The 21,933-nt window shown below is 40.1% G+C and overlaps 1 protein-coding gene across 2 annotated transcripts in view; it reads right to left on the bottom strand.

Moving 5' to 3' along the window:
- Window positions 1-311: 311 nt before the first annotated feature.
- LGI1 (leucine rich glioma inactivated 1) overlaps window positions 312-21,933 on the bottom strand; it is a 35,287-nt gene continuing 13,665 nt past the window's right edge. Inside the window, exons 3-8 of one of the 2 annotated variants that reach the window (XM_081074290.1) lie at window positions 17,732-17,803; window positions 17,565-17,636; window positions 7,266-7,337; window positions 4,534-4,703; window positions 4,092-4,256; window positions 312-1,502 (exon numbers count right to left, since the gene is read on the bottom strand). In XM_081074290.1, the coding sequence (XP_080930416.1) occupies window positions 667-1,502; window positions 4,092-4,256; window positions 4,534-4,703; window positions 7,266-7,337; window positions 17,565-17,636; window positions 17,732-17,803 (1,387 nt within the window). In that variant the 3' untranslated portion in view covers window positions 312-666. The remainder of the gene's footprint in view (window positions 1,503-4,091; window positions 4,257-4,533; window positions 4,704-7,265; window positions 7,338-17,564; window positions 17,637-17,731; window positions 17,804-21,933) is intronic. The other variant, XM_081074291.1, reaches the window with a different exon arrangement.

Here is a 21,933-nt window from a genome sequence, read left to right on the forward strand (position 1 = left end):
AAGGATCGGTCTTACTGTTCTTTATTTCAAATTAGTCTTCTTGTAATAAGCAAATTTCTCTACTCTTCTTTTGTCATCACTTTACCTCAAAGTTTTCTTAAAAGCCATGACCTTTGGAAACACCTTTAAATGTTTGAAATCAACTGATAAACCTATTCAGAAATTACAGGTTATCAATATCAGGGTTTCGTCTTCACTGATTACTCAAGCCATAAATTCTTGATTCCCTTATAACCCTATTAAATAAAAACTATTTCCTCAGCACACCATCACCAAGGAAAAACAAGTCCCATAAATAATTACCTTTGGGATATGAAAGAAAATGTAAACATTTTATTTGGCAGTTGTTTCTGAACACATGAATAAATAAATGGAAAAGTACATATTAATATTTCTTTTTGGAGTAACAGATACCATGACACGCTTATTTACACATCTTCACTGCAAAGAACAGTCACACACTTCAATTTTGTCTTCGAAAAGGGAACTTCCCACACCACTGGACTAGACAGTTAAGGATGGAGATACTGGGAGTGCTTGGTTCTAGCAGTCTCAATGTTTGAAAGGCATTCATCTGCAAGTGTGATAAGAAGAGTCATCATGCATTGAGTTCATCCGGACCATGTACTGTAGAAAGTTTTTGATGGTAGCCACAGAATATGTGTGTCATGCGCTTAGGTCAACGATGACATGTTTGTAAATCTGTGTATTTCCCTTAAAACTGGAAGCAAAAAGAAAATTACGCTTATTAATGGACACATGTGTAAATGATCTTGGTGCCTGAACATTTAATTCCTGAAATTTCACAAATTTGGCTTTCTCCACATCCCAGTTATACACTTGAGTAAAAGAATAATCACTTCCAAGAATTGCATATTGATAGTTATTTATCTGAAGAGGCTGGAATACCATGGATCCTCGTGATGGCATCCTCTGAATATCCTGAAATGAGGAGCCTCCCCATTTCATTACTTTGGAATCACCAATGAATCTTGTCAGACAAATGTACACGTCACCTTTCACTGAGAAGTGCTTTACTGCATATACGTCCTCCATGTTTGGGATGTCGGTTTGGTTAATGAATAATTGTGTTGCTTTGTTCCACTGATAAATGACAGGACGCTGGGAACTACTGGACAAGATTAAATGAGGCGTTCTGAGTGCCTGAGGTGTTCTGGCTATTTCTAGATATTCCACATCAGTGTCCCTGTACCACGCATGTAAGGATTGATGGGAGTAGAATCCATTTCCATTCCATTTGTAAATAGTAGTAAAACCAGCTTTTGAACTGTCGGCAACAACAAAGTACCAGTTGTTTTCAATCTTGAATGTTTCAATGTCATTGGGTTTTCGGATTTTGAGAATTTCAATATCCTGGATTTTTATGAATTTATTTGCAAAACTGTCGCGCTTATAGATGTGAGAGCCGCCAAACAGCTGGGCCACAATAACATAGAGCTGAGTTTCAATGACTATAGGCTTGCATACTACGGTGGACGTGCCTGGGAAAAGACAAATGAGAGATTAGTGGGATGGCTATACCTTTTTTGTGTGCAAGCATGTAAGCTGAGGCCATACAACTTCCACCAAAATCAGCCTGAAATAAAAGATTTCCTTGTTTGATTAAGCAAGGCCAATCTCCAAGGCCCAACGGTATCAGGATCCTGAAGTTCTGCGTCTTTGCGCTTCATGGGGCCTTGTTACCAACAATTGAATTGTCATGTTCAGGTACCAACAATTGAACATCCGACCTGCACTAAATGTTCAGGGCCCATGGCTACCGCCTGAGTTTTCTTCTTTCACTTCTTGCAGAAAGAAAGCATTGCTTTCCCTGATACATCATGAGTTAATCACTGTAATTGTAGTAAAAATGGGCATTTATGCTTTGCTAAATCATCTCACTAAGATTGTCCAACAAGCGTAAGACATAAATATTATTATTCTCCCTTTTGCAGAAGCTCAGAGAGGTTTGGTGCTGCCAGGAGAAGGCAGTTAAGATTCAAACCCAGGTCTACCAGCATCCCTATGCTTTTAACTTAACCTGGAGTGGGGAATTAGGTGTTTCAGGGCTTCCAGCTTGAGCTAAGATCCCACAACGTTCTAGAACAACCCCACAAAGTTTTGAGTGGGGATCTGGGCAGCCCACCGCTCTACCTGTAATAGGTTTGCTCTGAGTGTAAACTGCTTCTTGCTCTAGAATACCCTGACTTTCCCCTGAGAAAGGAAAGTGATGCCACTTGTTATTTTTCTGAAGCTTTAGGTCACTTGTGGGAGGAGAGAAGAGAAGGAAGAGCAATCCTTGAGAAAAGTGAAAAGGGGTCCAACGATAGGCCATGCTCCTGCATGTCACTTTGGAAAATCTCAGAGAACAATATGGGGTTTGTCAATGGGCCTAGCTCAGTATCCTTTTGGTAAGAGTTTAATATTTATTCATAGATTTTGATCTCCTAGAGGGAGCTTGGCTCTAGAAAATCCAAAGAGAGGCAGGGCAAATCCAGGCCCCAGGCCTTCTCTGACTGCAGTTTAGGGGACTTTGAGGCAGTAAGTTCTGCATCAACTTGTTGTACTAATTGGCTCCAACCATAGGCAAAATTACTCTATTTGTAACCCTTTTCAGGACTCAACTAATTGTGTGACTTTGGGAAAATCATTTAACTTCTCAGGGATTCAGTTTTCTCTTCTGTACAATGAGGGTTGGAACTAGATCAGGGATGGCCGCTAGGTTTCAACCACGTGCCAGCATAGATTGACTGGTTGATTGTGAGTGCCTGGAGAACTGTGTTGAGAAGGATTCTGTGGCATATCTGCACTCTGCAAGGAAGGGCACCAAGACATCAGTGCAGCCTGGGCTGGGGAGGCGGGGGGGATTGTGACCGCATATGTGACATCTATTTGCCATGCTAGACTAATGGATGCCCTCGGAAAGTCTGCAAATATATGATTTGTTTCTCTTTCAAGTGCTCATCTAAAGATTCATTCAAAGCAATGGAAAGAGTGTACATAGGTAGAAGAACCTGGTTTAGACTGCACAAAACCCTGTTGCCATCCATTGGAAAACAAAGGGGGTTTAGGGAGAAAGGGAAGCACAGCCTTCCTCCTTGAGAAAGAAGGAGGATTTTGGATAAGACCTCAGTTCGGAGGGGATTCCTTCATTTGGGCACCTGTCTCAAGCAAGCCCAGACCTGGCTTGATCCTTTGAGCAACAGGCTGATGACCACCAACAAACTCGAATGAGGGCCCTCCCAGTCTCTTCTCACAGGGGGATGTTTGAGTGCTTTTAGGAGCAGATTTAAAGATGTTAGAAGATAAGGCTGATGTAAATATTGCAGAGGGAGCCCCATGTTGACTTAAAAAATTTATGACTTAAGATTTTTTAAAGTTGTTGAAATGAGAAAGAAATTTAAGAGATCACCTAGGTAAAAAGTTTTCATGGAAAAAGAAATTGGCTTCCAAGGTCAAATTAAATGTAAAAAATACTAGAAAGAGGCTTGTTTCCTCACTGCAGAACATCTCAGAGCCCCTAATGTGTATTAGTATGAATCTCCAAGAGGAAGATATGGTTCAGAGATTTACTGGACCACAAAACCCTTTTTGTCACAAGGCATTTTGTGAAAACATTTTGCAGAAGTAATGTTTGTGCAACAATGTTTGGCACTCACCGATCCCATAAGAAAAATATGAGAAGAAGAAAAAAAAGAAAAAGAGAAGCCCAGGGAAAGTGAGTAGGTTGCCAGTTTGTTTGTGGCAGAACCTGTGGATTGAACTCATGATTCCTAGTCTGATACTTCTTCTTTGAGGAAAACCAATCCATCTTTGATTTCATATATCCTAAACTAGGTCCTATACTAAGTTTCTTAAATATATGATTGCGTTATCTTATAACAGCCCTGTGAGGGTATTATTCCAGTTTCACATGTGAGGAAATTAAGGTTTAGGGAGCAATCCCAGGTCACCTAATAAATGGCAGAGTTGGGATTTAAATGTCTCTAAGCCTGCACGAATTGCAAAATTGATATCATTCATCTTTTCCTGTTGCCCTTGGCTCAAGCAGCTTAACTTTTCACCGAAAGAAACGATTAGGCTTTTCATACCCGTAATGTTGTCATAATTCCGGAAGGTCTTTTCTACGTGGTCCCATTCAAGGAAAATGCATTTTCCAGTAAAAGGCTGAGCGATGACTACATACTCATCGTTCATATAAGAAAAAGTGTCTATGGACAGTGATTGATAAGGCAGGTCTTGAGACTTCGCAAATTCTGCAAAAATAGGAAATGGTGGTAAGTAACTGCGTGCTAATGCTTTGTTCCTTGGCTAGATCTCAAATGTCCATGACAAATACATTTATTTTAGAGAAATGGTAAAATGGCAATTTTACTTTGCTTTCATCACATGAAGTTGTAATGGTTCATAATATTTTAAACATTAAACTGTTTAGCTGGTTTTTAAGATATAAGAAATATCAGTTCCTGCACCCGTAAAAAAATGCAGCCCTTATTTTAATTTTATGGAGTGGAATGATTTTGAATACATTACCTGTAATGATACAATCAAAATCCTTGGAGGAGAGACTATTGATTTTGCGCTTCTTGTATTCTGGAGGGCCTTCGCAGTAGATGTCTTCGACAGTTGCATTGGTGTGGCCTAGCCATTCCACCAGCCACTTCAGTTTACAGTCACAATTAAATGAATTCCCTCTCAGATCCCTGAAAGACAAACTTCAGCTGCTTTTGCTCTATGAGGGCCTTACATAGACAAGCATGACTTCTGTTTCAGAAATTAACATGTGCAGGATGCCCCATAATCTACCGTGAACCCCACTGATTCACTCTGGTCTCAGAGAGTTCCCACCATGCACCCTTGAAGGCCACCCCAGTCAATAGACCCTCATACTTTACTACCTCTTAAATTCAAAGGTAGCTCAGTCTAGAGCTATGCTGTCCATAGAAATAAAATGTGAACCACATATGTAATTTAAAATTTTCTACAGGCACATAGAAGAAGTAAAAACAAACAAACAACAACAAAAAAACAGGTGAAATTAATTGTAGTCCTAACATATTTTATTTTATCCAGTACTTATAAAATATTATCATTTTGACATGTAGTCAATATAAAAATTATTAATGAGATATTTTACATTCTTTCTTATACTAAGTCTTTAAAGGCTAATGTGTATTTTACGTTTTAGCATGTCTCAATTCAGATGCTGAATTTTCATCAAAAATACCTGATCGGTTTTTAGATTTAATAACATTTCCATTTGAAAAAAATAGATTCGCACACCCAAATTGTTGCAACCAGACTTCAAAGTTTTCAATAATTAAGCTGAGAATCCGTTTTTAAATTTATTTTTTATTTAATTTTTAAAAAATTAAATAAAATTTTCAAGTCAGTTTCTCAGTTACACTAGGAACACATTTCAGGTGCTCAGTGACCATATGTATGGCTACCATATTGGACAGCGCAGGTCTAGAGGAGAGTATGTAGTGGTTACTATATCATATTTAATTAAACTGAGTGAGCTATTTGCTTTTCTTTTTCCTCACAGACATAATTAATCTTGACCTTATTCCATGGTCTACAAATTCAATTTTAATAGGAAATGACTTCGGCACAGCAGAGTTAACGCAGACATGCCATAGCTCGTGTTCACAATAAACTATACAGCATAGATAGTTTAAATTTCCACATATGCTCTCAACTGACCAAGTTCTCGTTTATTTGTATTGCTTGTCTTCAGAAATTCCATCTCCTACCTAAAACCCTTCTTCATCGCACAGAATTCCTAAGATAGGTACTTCCTACTCTTCACACAGAACATAAATAATTTTTAAATGTTGAAGCATTTAAACCTTTTTTAGGGGACACATTCATGAAAACCAAGAAATCCACTAAAAGGCAAGTTGGCATGGATTCTTGTATTGCTTAGATAATTCTTGACTTGGGCATATTAGAATAGGCCCAAAAGGGCCAAACCCATTATGGGATTCCCTGGAGAGACTGAGCCAGTTTGAAGGGGTTTATTTTATTTTCTATTTTTGTTAGTGGAAGGTACAGGCTGACACAAAGATGAGTCAGAGGATCCCCAAATAAGCTGTGCCCCCAAGTTTTCCATGGAGTATCATCTAACTTCTAAGACATTCCCAGGACTGACTTCATCTCCCAAGAATACCCTGACCCAGAATAATGAGTGTCAACTTTTCTGGGCTATTGTAAACCAGAGCAGAGAACTGTGGTCTATTCGAGATTTTTTTCCAAGTGTCCTGATACTGGCACTCTCTTGGAAATAAACCATCATTGAGGAATTGGGGTGATACGCATGGAGGAGGGGCTGGGGGAATATTACAAGGAACAAAGACAGTTTTTCATTAGCTTACTGATTTGAAGTTAAATACTGGCTTAGGAGAAAATACTTGACTCAGATTTTTTGTCATTGGAGAAAAGTTGTTCTGAATATATATTCTATAGCAAAGCACCTGAATAGTAAGAAATCTTTTGTTTTCATATATCCTTTCATTTGTTCTTGTATTCTGCCTTATGGCATTTAAATATCTTTCTAAGGTACTGGAAGGCACTTAATGATGCTAAATTGCTTTTGAGAGGGTTAGGCATTATTACTTGCTTTGCTTACAGCAAAATATACAAATTCCTTACAAAGATCTTTCACTCTGTGGCTTAAAAGTCAAAGTTTGAAAGCTCTTTTGTTTGAAAAGGGGTCAAAAATAATTAAGTTCATTCTCTTCCTGGGGCTTAAGCCAAATTCCTGGGGATTAAGCCTGGAGTTGTTGTTCAGTCTAATGAGAGAAAAGGCAAACTTTCCTCCCTTCCCCCACTTCCTGCTCCATTTCTCTGTTGACTGACCAACCCATGGGTGTAACCTTTCATCTTAACTCTGTCAGTTTCCCAGACTCCTTTATGTTTTTTCTTTTGTAGCCCCATTTCCTGGACCTCATGAGAAAAAAAAAAAAATTCTTGAAATTTCTAGCTTGTCCTCCTCTTTCCAGTCCCTCAAAGTCCTTTATCACACTTCTTCCCATACAGACACACACTTTGTCAAAGGAATGCCTGGGTACTATATTTTCAGAATTTCCAGTGGTAAATACCATAGAAGACTTTAACATCAGTCCAAGTAAATTTAAAATGTAAGCCCATTTAAATTCTAATTTAATTTAAAGCCAATTAAACATTTTAATCATCAATACCAGGCTTCTTTGTTAGCTACTGCAAGTTAATTAATTAATCAATGATTTCGTAGGTCCTCTTACACATTTGTTAAAGAGTCCAGGCCTTTGAAAATATCTTTTGGGAGGGTCTGGAGATTGTTGTTTGCAAGGCTCCTGGGGGAAAAAAAAAGTGATGTAAACTGTAGTTATAAACTAAATAAATGCATTTTATGATAAAGCTTACTTATGAATTCCTTTTGTTCTTCCCAGACTACACTAAATTATTTGCACTACTTTTCTTCTTCTAAGGTACTAATCAGATTCCTGCTATTGTATTTTCAACTCTTTGCTTCAACACTTACTCAGGATTTATGGCACTTTTTGTATCATGGTTAAAAAAAAACAAACAAACCAAAAAACCTCAACAAAATGATGCCTGGAGATTGATGTTTCATATCAAGAACAGATGAAATTCACACTCTCAGACATTCAGTCTAGGGGATGTCTCCCAAAGGGTGACTGACTAAACAGTGTCCATCTCCAAATGCCCTCTCCTCTAACACTTAGGCCGCTTCTTCTCCTCACTTGCTTCAGAGAGCAGATAAACCTTCAACTGACAGTACCAGTAGCTCCAAACACTTTCGGAAGTCTCCTATGTCTTCTACTTCCTTTAGTTAATATAAGATTTCTCAAATATAAACAAACATTCAAGACTTGAAAATCGATTTTTAAGTGTTTTTGTTGTTTTTCTGAGTTTTAGAAATTACTACTGGATTGGAAAACTTTTTTCAATGAACCTTGGCGTATAAGAATGGTTATGGAATTAGAATGTTCTCATCTCGTGACAGTTCATTTTGCGAAAAGGGGCACAGCTTCGGAGTCATCCTGAGCTTGGTTTGAATCCCGAGTCCACTATTTGTTGGCTGTGTGACTTTGGTAATGCACCTTCTCTGAGACTCAGTTTCTTTCACTTTTGAGTGGAGGTAATAGTACCTCATATTATCAGATTGTTAGAAGAAGTAAATGAGATCACTCAGGATGGTATTTGGCATCTGGACTACTCTCAATAAAGGGCAACAGGGAGGAGGAAGACGGGAAAAGATGGAAAATGGCTTCTGCTTGTCGGTTGCCCAAGAAACAGCACTGAGAAAACTGACCATATGAATGAACGGCACTGACTGTCCACCTACGTAGTCGTAATAAGATACTGCTAAAGAAGACCATGCAAGAGAATGTCTCCACACTTCATCTTACTGCCTGGTGGTTGAAATAAGAGATTTCCTGACGTCTTGGACAAGTCCAGAGTCACTCCCAAGTTATGTGTCTCAATTTATTTTCTGGCGAGATGGATCTTAAAGTTCTCATGCAAACATCTCCTCAGTGGACATCCCTCCCCCAGAAACCAGCACAAACTGCAATTGGCTGCAAAGCACAAGCTTGCAGGGGGCTGAGTAATAGGACAGTGGGTGTGAAATGATGAAACAGTCAAGTCCTAAATTACTGCTGCCACTAGGGTTGCACAGGAAGAGGCACCATGTTTGCTTTGCTGCCCATGGTGGTTCTTTTCAACAATGGGTGAATCCTGCCCAAAGGATTAGAGCTCTAGGCTTCACATAATCAAGGTGAAGACTAACCAAAGAAGCAGCTGGTGAGGTGGTCAGAGATAGACTCAGAGCTACTGGGCTTCTGGAGTAGAGAGATGGTAATTTTGCATGACAAGATGAAGGACTTAGAATTCAACAGAATTAGGGGAGCTGATAAAGACAGGCTAGTCTGATGGGTTGTAGAATGTGGCATTATGCTTCCTAAGGATGTCCTGTGACAGGGAGGTTGTCACCCAAGGAACCAGAGTGTGGAGGAGCAGCATAGTATGAGGGGTGCCAGAGGGAAAACGGTGAAAGGATTTACTGCACTCAATGAGACCCCTTCATTGTTTCACAAACAAAATTCAATCAAATACTGACTCACAATGGACTGTTTCTCAAGGAGATATGATGGCTCTTCATGTCTAGGTTTGATGAGGGATAGGCATGCGAAGACTGCCCGAAGTTGTAAAAGAAACAGGAAGAAGAAGAAGTAAGACAGAGAAATGAGAGCGAGGCTTCCAGATGCCCGAGGACCAGGAATTGGAGTTTGAATAGCTTCCCTTTGTCTCTGGGAGGTCTCAGTGACATCAGGTTACATTTGGGAAAGAAGAAAGCAGGAAGCAGGGACTTGGGCAGAGAATGTCTTAGGAAAGGAATGTTGACAGAGCCTGGGAATTATTCTGCAAAAAAAATGTAACAGGGTCCTGATATAAAGAGACCTTCCAGTGCAGGCTGATGGGTACAGGGTGAAGGGTGCATAGGACACCTAGAAGGGGATCGTCAGCGCCTATACATGTCTTTGCTGTTAGGAGTTTGTACCAATTCCCAAGTAAAGAGAAATTGGAAATCTTAGAGGCCCACTGCACAATTGAAGAAAGATTTAATCTAGCACTGCCTATAATACCAAAGAATTAGAAATAACTTACAGGTACATTACTAAGGGACTGTAAATAAATGATGGTTCATAGTTAACATGAAATAGTTTGCAGGATATTTTTAAAAATGAGGTTGAGCTCTATGATTTGATGTGAAGTGTTACCTATGGAAAAAAAGGAAGTTGGAGAATTAGTATATAGGGTGTAATCCCATTGGGGTAGGGAGGTTATATGTCTATAGATGCATAAAGAAAAGTCTGGAAAGAGATATAAAAACTATTAACTAAAGTTACATTTCAGGGTAGCTGGAATCTTTCACTTTTGCTATGTAGATGTCTGGATTGTGAGAGTTTTTATTATCAAGCCTGTATTATTATTTCAAATTCGGAAGAAACAAAGATAAAGTTGAATTTTTAAAGGGACCCTGTTACTTAGAATCTGTGGATGTAATGGTTTTGACCAGTGAGGATTCAGTCAATCTAAACCAATCATTTGGAAACATTCATAAACCAAATCATTTGGACGCATTTCAAAGTAGTTATGGGCTGGAGTGCGAATAACTGTCGCAAGTCAACACTGGGTGCCTGGGTGGTCAGATAATGTCAACTTCTTTCATGGGATGGGTTGTAGAATGGTGTTGCATTCTTTCCCACAAGATTCCCACGTGGCTTCAGGCCCTCGTCCTCTGAGGAAGCTTAGAACAACAGTCAGGCCAGGCTTGGACCGATCCCTGTGGGCTCCACAAACTATCATAGACATCTGGGGGCATAAGAGAGATTCTCTGCAGGGGAGAGCTTCCGAGGCTCTGGGCCAGGGCTACCAAGAAGAGAAACAGGAAAATCCTGTGATGTCCCTGAAGTCTGTTCAGCATTTGGTCCTTATGCCAAAAAGGTGAGTAGGACAATGAGACCTGGTGCCTTTTATGTTATTTAAACAACTAGAGATATTGAGGTAGCATTTCTGAGGTTAAGATTAGGGTTATTTTAGGGTTGAGTTTAGGATTATTTGATTCTTCAGATTCCATCTGTCCACCGAGTTTTGCCACTGGAAAGTAAAATGGAAAATTGAATTCATTAAATTTCCTCAGTTTCCTCTTTCCTTCCATCTGCCCCCATTTCACAGAGTAACAACTTAATATTATAATTAGTTCCTTTACGTCAGTAGGAGCTTTGGTGGAAATATATTGTGTTTCTTTTGTAAGACTGATCGTAGCTCTTATTTTCTACATCATTTTGTGCAGTGGAGTCGTTGGGTCTCAAGTAGACAAAGGATTAAATTTGAGCTTCATCATTCTCAGGAGTTCTTTAGCCAACTTAATTTAACCTCTCTAGGGTTCTGTTGCAACATCTGCAAAACTGAGTAAAGAATATCAGTTTTATTTATTGTGAAAAGCAACATATGCAGCTACTAATATTTTTATATACACACCTTTAAAATGGATTCCAGGAAAATTCTGTATCTGCAGGAGAATTTTTAACTCTTATGTCAGATAATCAAGACGATGAAATTAATCTTTTTCTTTGTTGTTGTCAAAGAAAATTGATAATTAAGTGATAATTAATACCTAAGTATTTTTAAGTGCTCAATACAGGATGTTAAGATCATTTATTCTTTCTGTCTTTTTAAATAGCAAGAACTCTATGCCTTTGTATTCTTAAATGTCCCATCTTTAACTGGTGTGTGTGTATATATATATATATATATATATATATATATATATATGATATACATATAGATATATGTATATATTTTACTGATGAATATATACTCACACATATATAGTACCACATATACATATGTATGGATACATGTATACATGCATATATAATAATTATTATTATTTTTTCACTTCAAGAAAATTTGGAAAGTGCAAAAAGATTTTATAAAGGAGTAAAACAGTAATTATCCTGACAGAGGCAACCACTGTTAATATTTTGTCATATTTTTCTTTCAATCATTAATACAGAGCCCATCTCATGGGGACATTAATGTAGACAGCAAGTTATTTCCAGAGAGCCATCCTAATGGTCCCCAAGTCTTTAGACTTCCTTCTCTCTCTAGAGTGTGATGGCATGAGAGTGTAAGCCTGAATTGGTATGGGACAGCTTCTTCCTCTTCAAAAGTCTGTTAGCTGGGCGTGGGTCAAATCAGTCCTGGATTTTAAAACTAAAATCAAGTACTATTAGGAATAAGAGAATGAAAAGTTAGAAGGATGAAAGAGAGAGAGGCAAGCAGTCAGAGGTAGCCACCAAGAGTTGTCCAGAAAAAGACCTTCTACATGGTAAAATTGAAGGAAAACCAGGCTATTGCCTAAGTTGCCTGTTGCCCATTAGCCTGGTGTCAGGGCTCCCTGGACTCAGCAGCAGAGTGGGGTGGAGATGGCATGGGCCAGGAATGGCATATCTGGGTTTGAGCTCTGGCTGTTTCCCTTTCTACAAAGAGAATGATCACTTGGTCAGAATGATCTCCAAGTCCTATTTTAGCTCTTAAATCACATCTTAATACTTTTCACCATGAGAGGCATAAGGCTTCTTCCTCTTTAATAATAAAATAATAGTAGAAGAGATAATACTTGAAGTCACATAATTGAGTCAGAGAATTTGGCCACAGGTTTTTATAGGGGGTAGGAGTGCACTGGAATATCTGATGGGGGAGACGGTAGGACTGATTGGGAGAGGAGTGAAGACAAGGCAGTGAGACGTTTGAAAAACACTTCATCAATGTTAATTTTTAGGATGATTCTGTAGTGAGAACTAGAAGGATGTTGTTCTTACCCCTGTATCTCCAGTGCCTAGCACAAAGTAAGCCCTCAATAGATACTTTGAAATGAACGAATGAATGGGACTGGGTGGAGGAGAGGAGAGGAAGTGCACCAATATGGACAAAGAAAAGTGGAGAGGACGGTTCTGTTAGGTCTCTGTACCAAGGCACTGAACTAGGGAGAAAGTGCAAAGCCCTGTGAATTGCCATTGCCACCTACTCACATATCGCGTGGACCTACTGCTCACAAAGAACCTCCCTCCTCTTAGCCTCACTGTGGTAATAATTCCAAGGCAACATGGAAGCTCTTTAAAGTGTGCCTTCCACTGAGCACCATGCTCTAGGTCCTGATTCAGAGTCTAGGAAACACTCCTTCAAGCATCCAGGAAACTGCCCCACTGAACATCCAATTGCCTTGAGACCAGCTGAGAAGGTTCCAGCGTTCTCAATGGCAGACAGTCTTCCCCTCCTGACAGAGGTAATGGCCTTTCCTCCACTCTGGTGTTTTCATGGTTTACTCTGATTGTGACAGTGGAAACTACTGGAATGTCTTCTCTCTGGGGCAGACCAGAATGGCTCAGACAGCACGCTTGTTTCAGTGCCACTGGCCTCTGCTGCTAAGAAAGCATCGCCCATGGCCATCTGGGATGCTCCCAGCCTCCCGCGGTGCAGATCTTCCGTTTGAATTGGTGACTCACTGAATTAGTGGTGTTTCAAGTGCGGTTATTTTAATTTCACACAAAATGTTTAAAGGGCATAAGAACACTGCAGCATTTGTAATCCCGATGGAGGGCCAACAGAGCTTAGGCAGTGGGTTTAGGCTATTCCTACATAACGGTGCCGACTGCATACCAGGCTCTGCTCGAAGCACTTTGCATAGATGAACCCATTTACTCTCATGACAACCTTAGGATGGAGATGCTCCTTATTGTCCCTGCCCCCATTTTTACAGATGATTGCTATCACCCTCGTTTTACACATAGGAAACCTGAGGCACAATGAGGCTGAGGGACCTGCCTGAGGTCCCACAGCTGTGAAGGCATAAAGCCAGGCTTGGAACCCAAGTGGTCTGGTGGCAGACATGACCGTCTCAGCCATCACATCATACTGCCTCTTTCCACGCATGGTATGGTGAAGGCTGAAACGACACCCTGCCTGCCTGAATGGGAACACACAGGCACCCTGACACTGGGGACTGCCGTCTATATCGTTTGTACTCCCGCAGTGCTGAGCAACCAGCAGGTGCCCACAATAGGTATAGGTTGATGACAATTTTCGCCAAGTATCTTTATACAAAAATGCAAACAATTCTGCCTCCATTGATCCTTAACCATGGTGACATGTATGTGGCAGCCAAGGGAAACATTACTGAAAAGCTCATGAATAGTAACAAAAATGAATACATGGTTAATGTTGAGAAATTTTGTCATCATTGGACATAAACTATTTTTTATTCATGTTTCCCCTGACTTCAAAAGTAAGCCACAGTCATCAGAAAAATTCAAACCTTGCTGAAATATATCAACTACTCAAATATGTAAGTTAATCCTGTATGTCATTAGGACAGTAATTCAAAGTAATCGAGAGAGGTCCGAGGATTTGACTTGTTTTGTAAGGACTTAAATATAAGGAACTCTCCTTTTATTGATGGCTAGCTTGAGGGAGGGGGCGTCTAGGAACTTTTAAGTTGTCCGTAGAAGGTAAGTCTACTGAGGTAGATACATAAGAAGCTGAGATAAGTTCATTGCCTCTTGAGAAACTAACTGAATTTATATAAAGGCTCAGGTAGGTCCCCTGGAGCAGCTTTAATATTAGGCCAGAGGGGGAACCAGTTGGATCTGAAAGTGTATGTGTAGTCCCACCTATTTGCATTTGGAGACTTAACAGCGAGGGTAAGGTTCCTATCTTCAGGGTGTTCTCTCTCTTCTGTAGCCGTATTTGCTCCTCAAGTCATGTCCCATGGAAGGATCCAGCCAGCTCAATAAAAGCTTTCTGGTTCTGCTACAACTGACATGGTGGAGAGGGCACTAGATGGCTCGTTAAAGACCTTGGGAAACTTCTGGCTTTACTACTTACTAAAGTGGGGAGCAGCTTAAACTCAGGGAGCATCTTCACGTTCTCATTTGTCAACAGGGGTCGTGCTACTGCCTTGTCTCCTTAAGGTCATCTGGAGACTATCATGAGGTCAGGAATGTGAAAAAGCTTTGTAAACTCTTCCTGCAGCATATGCGGGTTAGAGGGGGAGGTGATTATTCCTCACTGGTTGAACATTTGTTTTTGAAGAATTGGTCTGAGGTAGAGAAAAGTGCACTTTGAAACCTAAAATCTTAAAAAGGAAGTTAATGGCTCAAACAAATGTCGGATTTATTTATAAGTGGTAATTAATGGAAAATGAACTTGATGTACTGAGCAGCCAGAGAAACATTTGAGATTCAAATCCTCCCTACCCATCTCTCCTTGAAAAGAAAAAAGGAAAGAAGAAAAGAAAAAAAAAGGATGGATGGAAAGAAGGAAGGAAGGAAGGAAGGAAGGAAGGAAGGAAGGAAGGAAGGAAGGAAGGAAGGAAAGAAAAAGAAATTAGAAAAGAGCATAATTTAATTAGAAAGGACATAACTTGAGGACAAGGGCATTCCGTGAGAAAATGTTTGTTTGTCTAATTGCTCCTGCTAGACTGAGCTCCTCCAGGTTGGAACAGGATATTATCCATCTTTGTATGGCACACCCTAGAGACTTACTTAGGATAAACCATACGGTATTGCCATTTTTGTAGATCAGAAACAGTCTAATATTGGCAATGCCATATGAATCAACCCCTAAATGTTAGGTAAAGATGCAAGAGATCTAGGGTCATATTGACTCAGTCAAGCTTAACCTGTTCCCATAACACCTCCTTCCCACCTTCAGCACCCAGTCAAAGAGGTGGGATTTCCCTTGCACTGTGTGTTTGACACTTAAGATGTAGGCCTCTGTCTTTGAAGCCTGTGTTTAGTGTCCTCTTGAGCTTAAACATTTCCAGGTATTAAGCACATGCTGGACCAGTGTCCCTTTCTTATAGTCATCATACCTCTAAAGAAGTGGCATCATTATGACCCAAATTTAAATTCCCATTTCATTTGATAGACATAATAGGCCCTAATCAAACAAATGAATGCTCTTCACTAGGGTGTTTTACAGATGTTTTTCCTTTCCCCCTTTCTTTCCTCTGATTCCCACCCTTCCTCAGCCTTCTCCTCCTCTCCCCTCTTGCCTGCCTGCCCACCTGCCTGCCTTCGGGTGAGGAGGCCCTTAGGCTGGTGAGAAGACACAGTTGAGAAAACTAAGGGGCATGGCAGGGCTTGTACCATGGTTCCCAGAGAGGACAGCTGGGTCTTACATCCTTCCTTCAGCTCTGCATGGTGCTGAGCATTGGACAAGGCTATGTTGACTGGGATTTGTGTGAATCAAGTGGGTATCCAAGTTGGGGTCATGAACTTCCAGTTTTCCTTCCATATATTTGTTTCTTTTATTCACTTTTGTCTAAAAAATTAGGTGTGGCCGTTTGGGCTCTGTGACAAAATGGCATGATGTTCATGCCACCACAGCCATTTATTTCTGCCTCACATTGTGTCACTGGCATAAAGAGCAGCACTGCAAATGCGGTTTGTTTGGTTTTTATCACAATGACTACAGACAGAAACCTTGGAAGGCGTAATGATTGTATAAGATACATTTGGCCATCAGTTCCCCTTGCTGCAAATCTGAACGGCAGTAGAGACAGGGCCTGGTAGAGGGAGCATGATGACCATGTGGACACATTAGAATGCAGCCTCTACGGGCTGGCATTCTTGTCTGCTTTGTCCCCTTCCGCAGCCTGGGGCCTAGAACGGAGCTGGGGAAAAGGTATTGTGAGGGAATAGGTTAAAGTCGAAAGAATGATACTTAGCTCTCTTGCATCTTTAACTAATGAGATACATATTAAGCACTAAGAAATAAATAGTCATTGATCGGATGAATAGCCCTTGCAGTTCAACTATCAAGTTGATATCATCATAGTTCTACAACTAGACAGTTCACTAGTCATATATCCCCTCCAAGCCTCTTTTTCTTCATTTCTAAAACAGGGATTGTTGTACCTATCTGGCAGGATTGTTGAGAAGATTAAATGAAAATTCATGTAAAGCAGAATGACCAACATAATAGTAGGAACTTAAAATATGTTAGTGCCTTTTCTTCCCCTGCCCTTCTAGTTTCTTTCACAATATATCCATGTGTATGTGAGTGAGTGTGTGTGTGCGCACGCATGTGTGTGTGTGTGTGTGTGTGTGTGTGTGTGTGTGTGTCTATAGGGGGGCAGGGGAGCCTAGGAGAAACAAGTTATTTGGTTCATGTTCGGGATTTCTCCAATTCAGCTCAGCACCATGCTATTGCAGGCTGGATACTTCTTTGTGGTGGGGGCTGTCCTGTGCACTGGAGGATGTTTAGCAGTATCGCTGCCCCACCCACTGAAGTCAGTTACCTCCCCCAGTCCTGGCAACCAAACAGGTCTCTAGCTATTTCCAAATGTTCCCTAAGAGGCAAAATTGCCTCCTGTTAAGAAGGACTGGCTCTAATCACCCACTGAGTAATTCAATATTTCATGTATAAGCAAGTTGTGCAGGTGCTATGTGCACATCTGTGGTTATAACATATGTATAAATGTCAGGGCATATACAGAAAAATAAAAACGGCAAATATCAAATCACACTATAAACCCATAATTATGCATGAAGTGAGTTAATGATGTAGCTGATCAGAAAGTTATTTCAGTCACACAACTTCCCTGCATTAGATTGTTTTTGTAATTATGATCGGTTTAGACTAATCATATTAATAGTAATTAATTTCCTGGACACCCACTGGCTGATGACAGGGAGCGATGGCCAGCATGCCTGGAGAGAAATCATTTGGGTTTCTTAAATTTTCATGGATACCCACAAACAGTGCGCTTTAGCCATAGATTATCCAACTGCATTGTCCATTTGCAAACTTATAATATATATTTGCTATTATAAAGTAATAGCAAGGGTTAGCTAGGTTAGCTCAGTTGGTTAGAGCGTGGTGCTAATAACATGAAGGTTGCCAGTTTGATCCCCGCATGGGCCACTGTGAGCTGCGCCCTCCTTAAAAAAAAAAAAAAAAATCAAAAAAAAAATCATACTTACAGGTGAATTAAAGACTTTAGTCCCCGGAAAGTATGTCTTGAAATGGACTTGATGTTGTTGTTTTCTATGAATCTGAAATAGGTTATAATATTTTTGTCAGACTGCTGTAGGAATCTGAGAGCACTTGTCCTGAATCATTATGTTAAAAAAAAGGGTTTTTTACTTACAAATACTCTAAATGTGGGAGACCAATAAAAGCATCATCACTGATCACATCAAAGGAGTTCGATGTGAATAACCTGCCCAGAAAAAGTACACAATGAAAATGGTTAAACTGACAGATTGTCAATTTTTACTGCTGTATCTCTCAGAGAAATGAGTGGGAGTTGTGCATGGAAAAATGTCTGGATGTCTGCCTGATATAGTGTTATTTCTTCGGTAATTTTTGTAGCTTTTTTTTTTAATCCCCAATTATCTCCCCATCAAATGCTCATCAAGGAAGGGGGGCTTCACGCCCCACTCCTTGCAGTGATGGATGTCACATGCCCTGGGTAACATTTGACAGTATGACAGCCAAATCAACATTTTTCACATTTTCATGAAAAAGACACAATAGAATCTTTCCCTTTTCTTTAGAAACTTCTGGAACATTCTGACCAGCCCAAACAACGGTGCTTTGGGGTTGTAAGACTGGGGAACCTAGAAAAGTATCTCCGTGCCCAGTTGTGCTGTGATATCTCATAGTAGCTAAGCCACTGGCACTGACTCAGTGAACATCAACTACCGTCCTTCTTTGAAAATAAAACAGGCTGAAGATAGGAATTTAGGAAGAGTCTTAGATCACTTTATTACTAAATAGTTGAAAATAACACTAACTTGGACAAATTTACTTGCAATTTCAAAATCCGTAGGGATTTGGTTTCATAATTACTGATGAAAAGAATATTAACCAGCAGTCCTCACACCCTGTTGAACTCCTTGGAGAACTTGCCGGTTTTCTGGATGGGAAGCTTAAAAGAGATGGTCATAGGTTAAATAATACAAAACAGTTTTTTTTAGAGTTAACATTAATGTATGGGCCTTGTTAGCTAAAGTGTTGATACAATAAGGTTTTATTTTGACAATTTTATAAGGGGTTCAAATGACATTCAGTCTACATTTTAAGGGTCTTGTGTAGGGGAAGCTCAGATTCCGCCTGTAACCATTGTCCAAAATATAATCATGGTCATGGACCAAACCAGATGCTTGACATAATTTGACAATTCACATCTCATATGTACTGTTTAATTGCACTATGAAAAGTCTAATATTCTCTGTTATAACCTTTTTGACTTTTACTTTTATAGTCTAGGAATTAAAAATAACTGCCAGAAGGTTAGTGGCTTTATCTCTCTGAGCCTGTTAACTAAGGTTAAAACTAGGAGATCTCATTTTCTGAACACTTATGAATAACTTATTTGATAGTTAGGATTGCTTCAAAATAATCAAGGGAGGAGACAGCAATGGGTTAGAGATGAATTAAGGTGACAAGATGAGGTGATAATTTTTGAAGCTGAATGATGGGTACATGGGAGTGAATTTCGTTACTATCTCAACTTTTTTTACATGCTTGCAATTTTCCATAAAAATGGGGGGAAACACAACCCAACCAAACAAAACTAAATGATCTCTTGCATTTCTTCCTAAGCTATCAGTTCTGGGGTGATGTTGTATTCTCTTCTATCCATTCTCCCTCCAGTGTCGTAGCTTTATACTCAACTAATTTACTGGGCTCTGAAAAGTCAACACTAATGAATAGTCATGCATATTAAATGCCCATAGTTATTAAAACAAATTCAAAGGCTTATGATTTTAATCACAACTTTGGCAATTGCTTCTTCTTACTTCACAGTTCTAGAAAACAAGAAAATTGCTCAGCCTTACTCCAAGCTAAGCTAACATCCAAAGATTTCTTAAGGTTCCAGATTTTTGTTTCATTCTGTATACACAGCATCAGAGATGGAGGGAAAGGAATAAGGCAGAAATAGATACAGAGAAATACTTCCATGTTCACTGGTTTGCAAACCGTCCCATGGTTGAACCAACAACTTCATTATCAGGCACTTCAAGTCACCAGAAGAAATAGCTTCTCTCACTAGTTCCCTTTATGTTGAATAAGATGCAAAACAGAGTGGAAAATCAACATTAGTGAACAGAACTTGCCCACACATGTCAGGGAAATAAAAGACAGGCTTTTGAGTAGAATGCTTGTTGGCTTGTTCATTGCTTACTCCTAGCACCTGTAATAGTGCCTGTCCCATAGTGGACACTGAATAAATATTTGTTAATCAAAGAGGAATTCACTTTACATTAAATTCTGGTCGTTACTACATTACTAGATTGAATGTTCCTTAGAGCAGGGACTTATCCTTATTTGCTTTTGTGTCCCTAGCCCTGAGCAAAGTTTCTGGCTGAATAATATTTGTTGAACTAGATTTCAAAGATGAAAACCTCTGGTTAAAACAACAACTGCAAGCAAAAATATGGATGAATCTCACAAATTTAAGTTAAGAGAAAGAAGCCAGAACACAGTCAAGTACATCCTATATGAGTATACTCATATAAGGAACAAAACCCAGCAACACTGATCTGTGTAACTGGAAGGAGGCACAAGGGGAGTCGTCACAGTAATGACAATGCTTAGTTTCTGGGTGCTGGTTATAAGGATGTTCACTTTAGAAAAAAATCGTGGTTGGGTCAACAGGCAGAGCACAGAGGATTTTTAGTGCAGTGAAACTACTCTGCCTGATACCATAACGATGGATATATGTCATTATACATTTGTCCAAACCCATAGCATGTACACCACCAAGCGTGCACCCCAATATAAACTATGGACTCTGGGTGACGATGTAAGTTCATCAGTTGTAACAAATGCACCACTCTGTTGCCACCCCATCTTCACATACAGCAGACTTGGGTCACACCCTGATGACCATGTTTTATACCATACAACCTTTGTCCCTTTCCTCAGATAATAATCTGGGGCAGGAAGGACTCAGCTACTCACCCAGAGCAGCTAATTTTGAGGTCCGTCAGCATGGCATGGCCCAAGTAGCCTGGTTCAAAAAAGTGAGTTGGGCTAAAGATAAGTCACTTCTTAAGGATTTGGAATCAACAAACAGAGATGGAGCCAGTGGGCAGAGGAACTGAAGGATAAAGGATAACTTAGGGTTGAATTAGATCAATGGCAGGCAAAAAAGTATATGAAAGACACACTTAGGAAACAGCAGAAAGTGGAGGAGACATGTGTGCAAAAGGGAAGTGTATGCAAAGGCTTTCTAGATCTGTGTTAGATCCTAAGCCAGTGCTTCTCAATCTTGATCACACTTGAGATGACCTGGGGAGCTTTAAAAATACTGATATCCAGTTCTCACCTTCAAGGATTCTGGTTACATTCTATACCTGGTGTGTGGCCTGGGCATAGGGATATTTGAAAGTTCCCCAGGTGGCTTTTATATGTAACCAGGGCTGCATATGGTAAGCTTCCCAGTCAGTTACAAAAGCCCCCCTTCACATGTGGTGACTGATGTATTCTCTGCTCCTTGCAGCAAGTCTGGCTGGAGCAATTGCTGTGGTACGTGGAGGCGCTATGGATTGCCCTGTCCCCATAGCTACGTACATGTAACAAGAGTTTGCGGTAGTAGGACTAGGATTTGACAACTCTCCTCACAATGGTAGCATCATAGAGGAGTTGGTGAGGATCAGTGTACCTTCTGAATGAACTTGTTACCCTGAGCCACAAATCAAAGATCTGGACTCCACAGACCTCCCAAGCAACCATCCCGTGGGTTTGTGCAGAGATGGTGTAGAATTTACCCTCTGACCCTGGTCCTATGGGAACATTTGAGGTCTCTTCCACTTCCTCTATTCTTATGAAAGGAAAAAGCCAAGCATTTTCCCCTAGAATTTTGGTAGAGGTGGCCTGAGCTATTGGTACCCTACCTGCAAGGGCTTTGCACTTATGTCTCTTAGCCGTCAGACTCATGAATTCAGGAAGAAAAGGGACTACAGAAGAAGTGGGGAGAATTTTTTCCCTTTGCAACCAAGAGACTGTTTTCTTACCAAGAAGGGGATTCAGGAAGACTGTATATATCAACTATCAGTTCCAATCAGGCAACAGCTCATTCTTTAAATGATGACTATTGTCTTCATTATAGCCTACATTTCATAGACTCCTGCTGGATTATCTGATTCGGTTTTTGGAACAACTCTGTGAGTGGTAGAGCAGGTGTTAGTATCGGTTTGACAGGAGGAAACTGAGGCCCAGAGGGCTGTTAAAAGCTTTACTCAAGGTGATGAAGCCCGAGACTCCTGGTCTACTGCCCTTTTCACACACTGGGTGGCCGCTCAGTTTGGGACCTGGGTCGCATAGTGACGTAACACCACA

Source organism: Rhinolophus hipposideros (genome assembly GCF_964194185.1).
Source record: "Rhinolophus hipposideros genome assembly, chromosome: 15".
Taxonomy (NCBI): Eukaryota; Metazoa; Chordata; class Mammalia; order Chiroptera; family Rhinolophidae; genus Rhinolophus; species Rhinolophus hipposideros.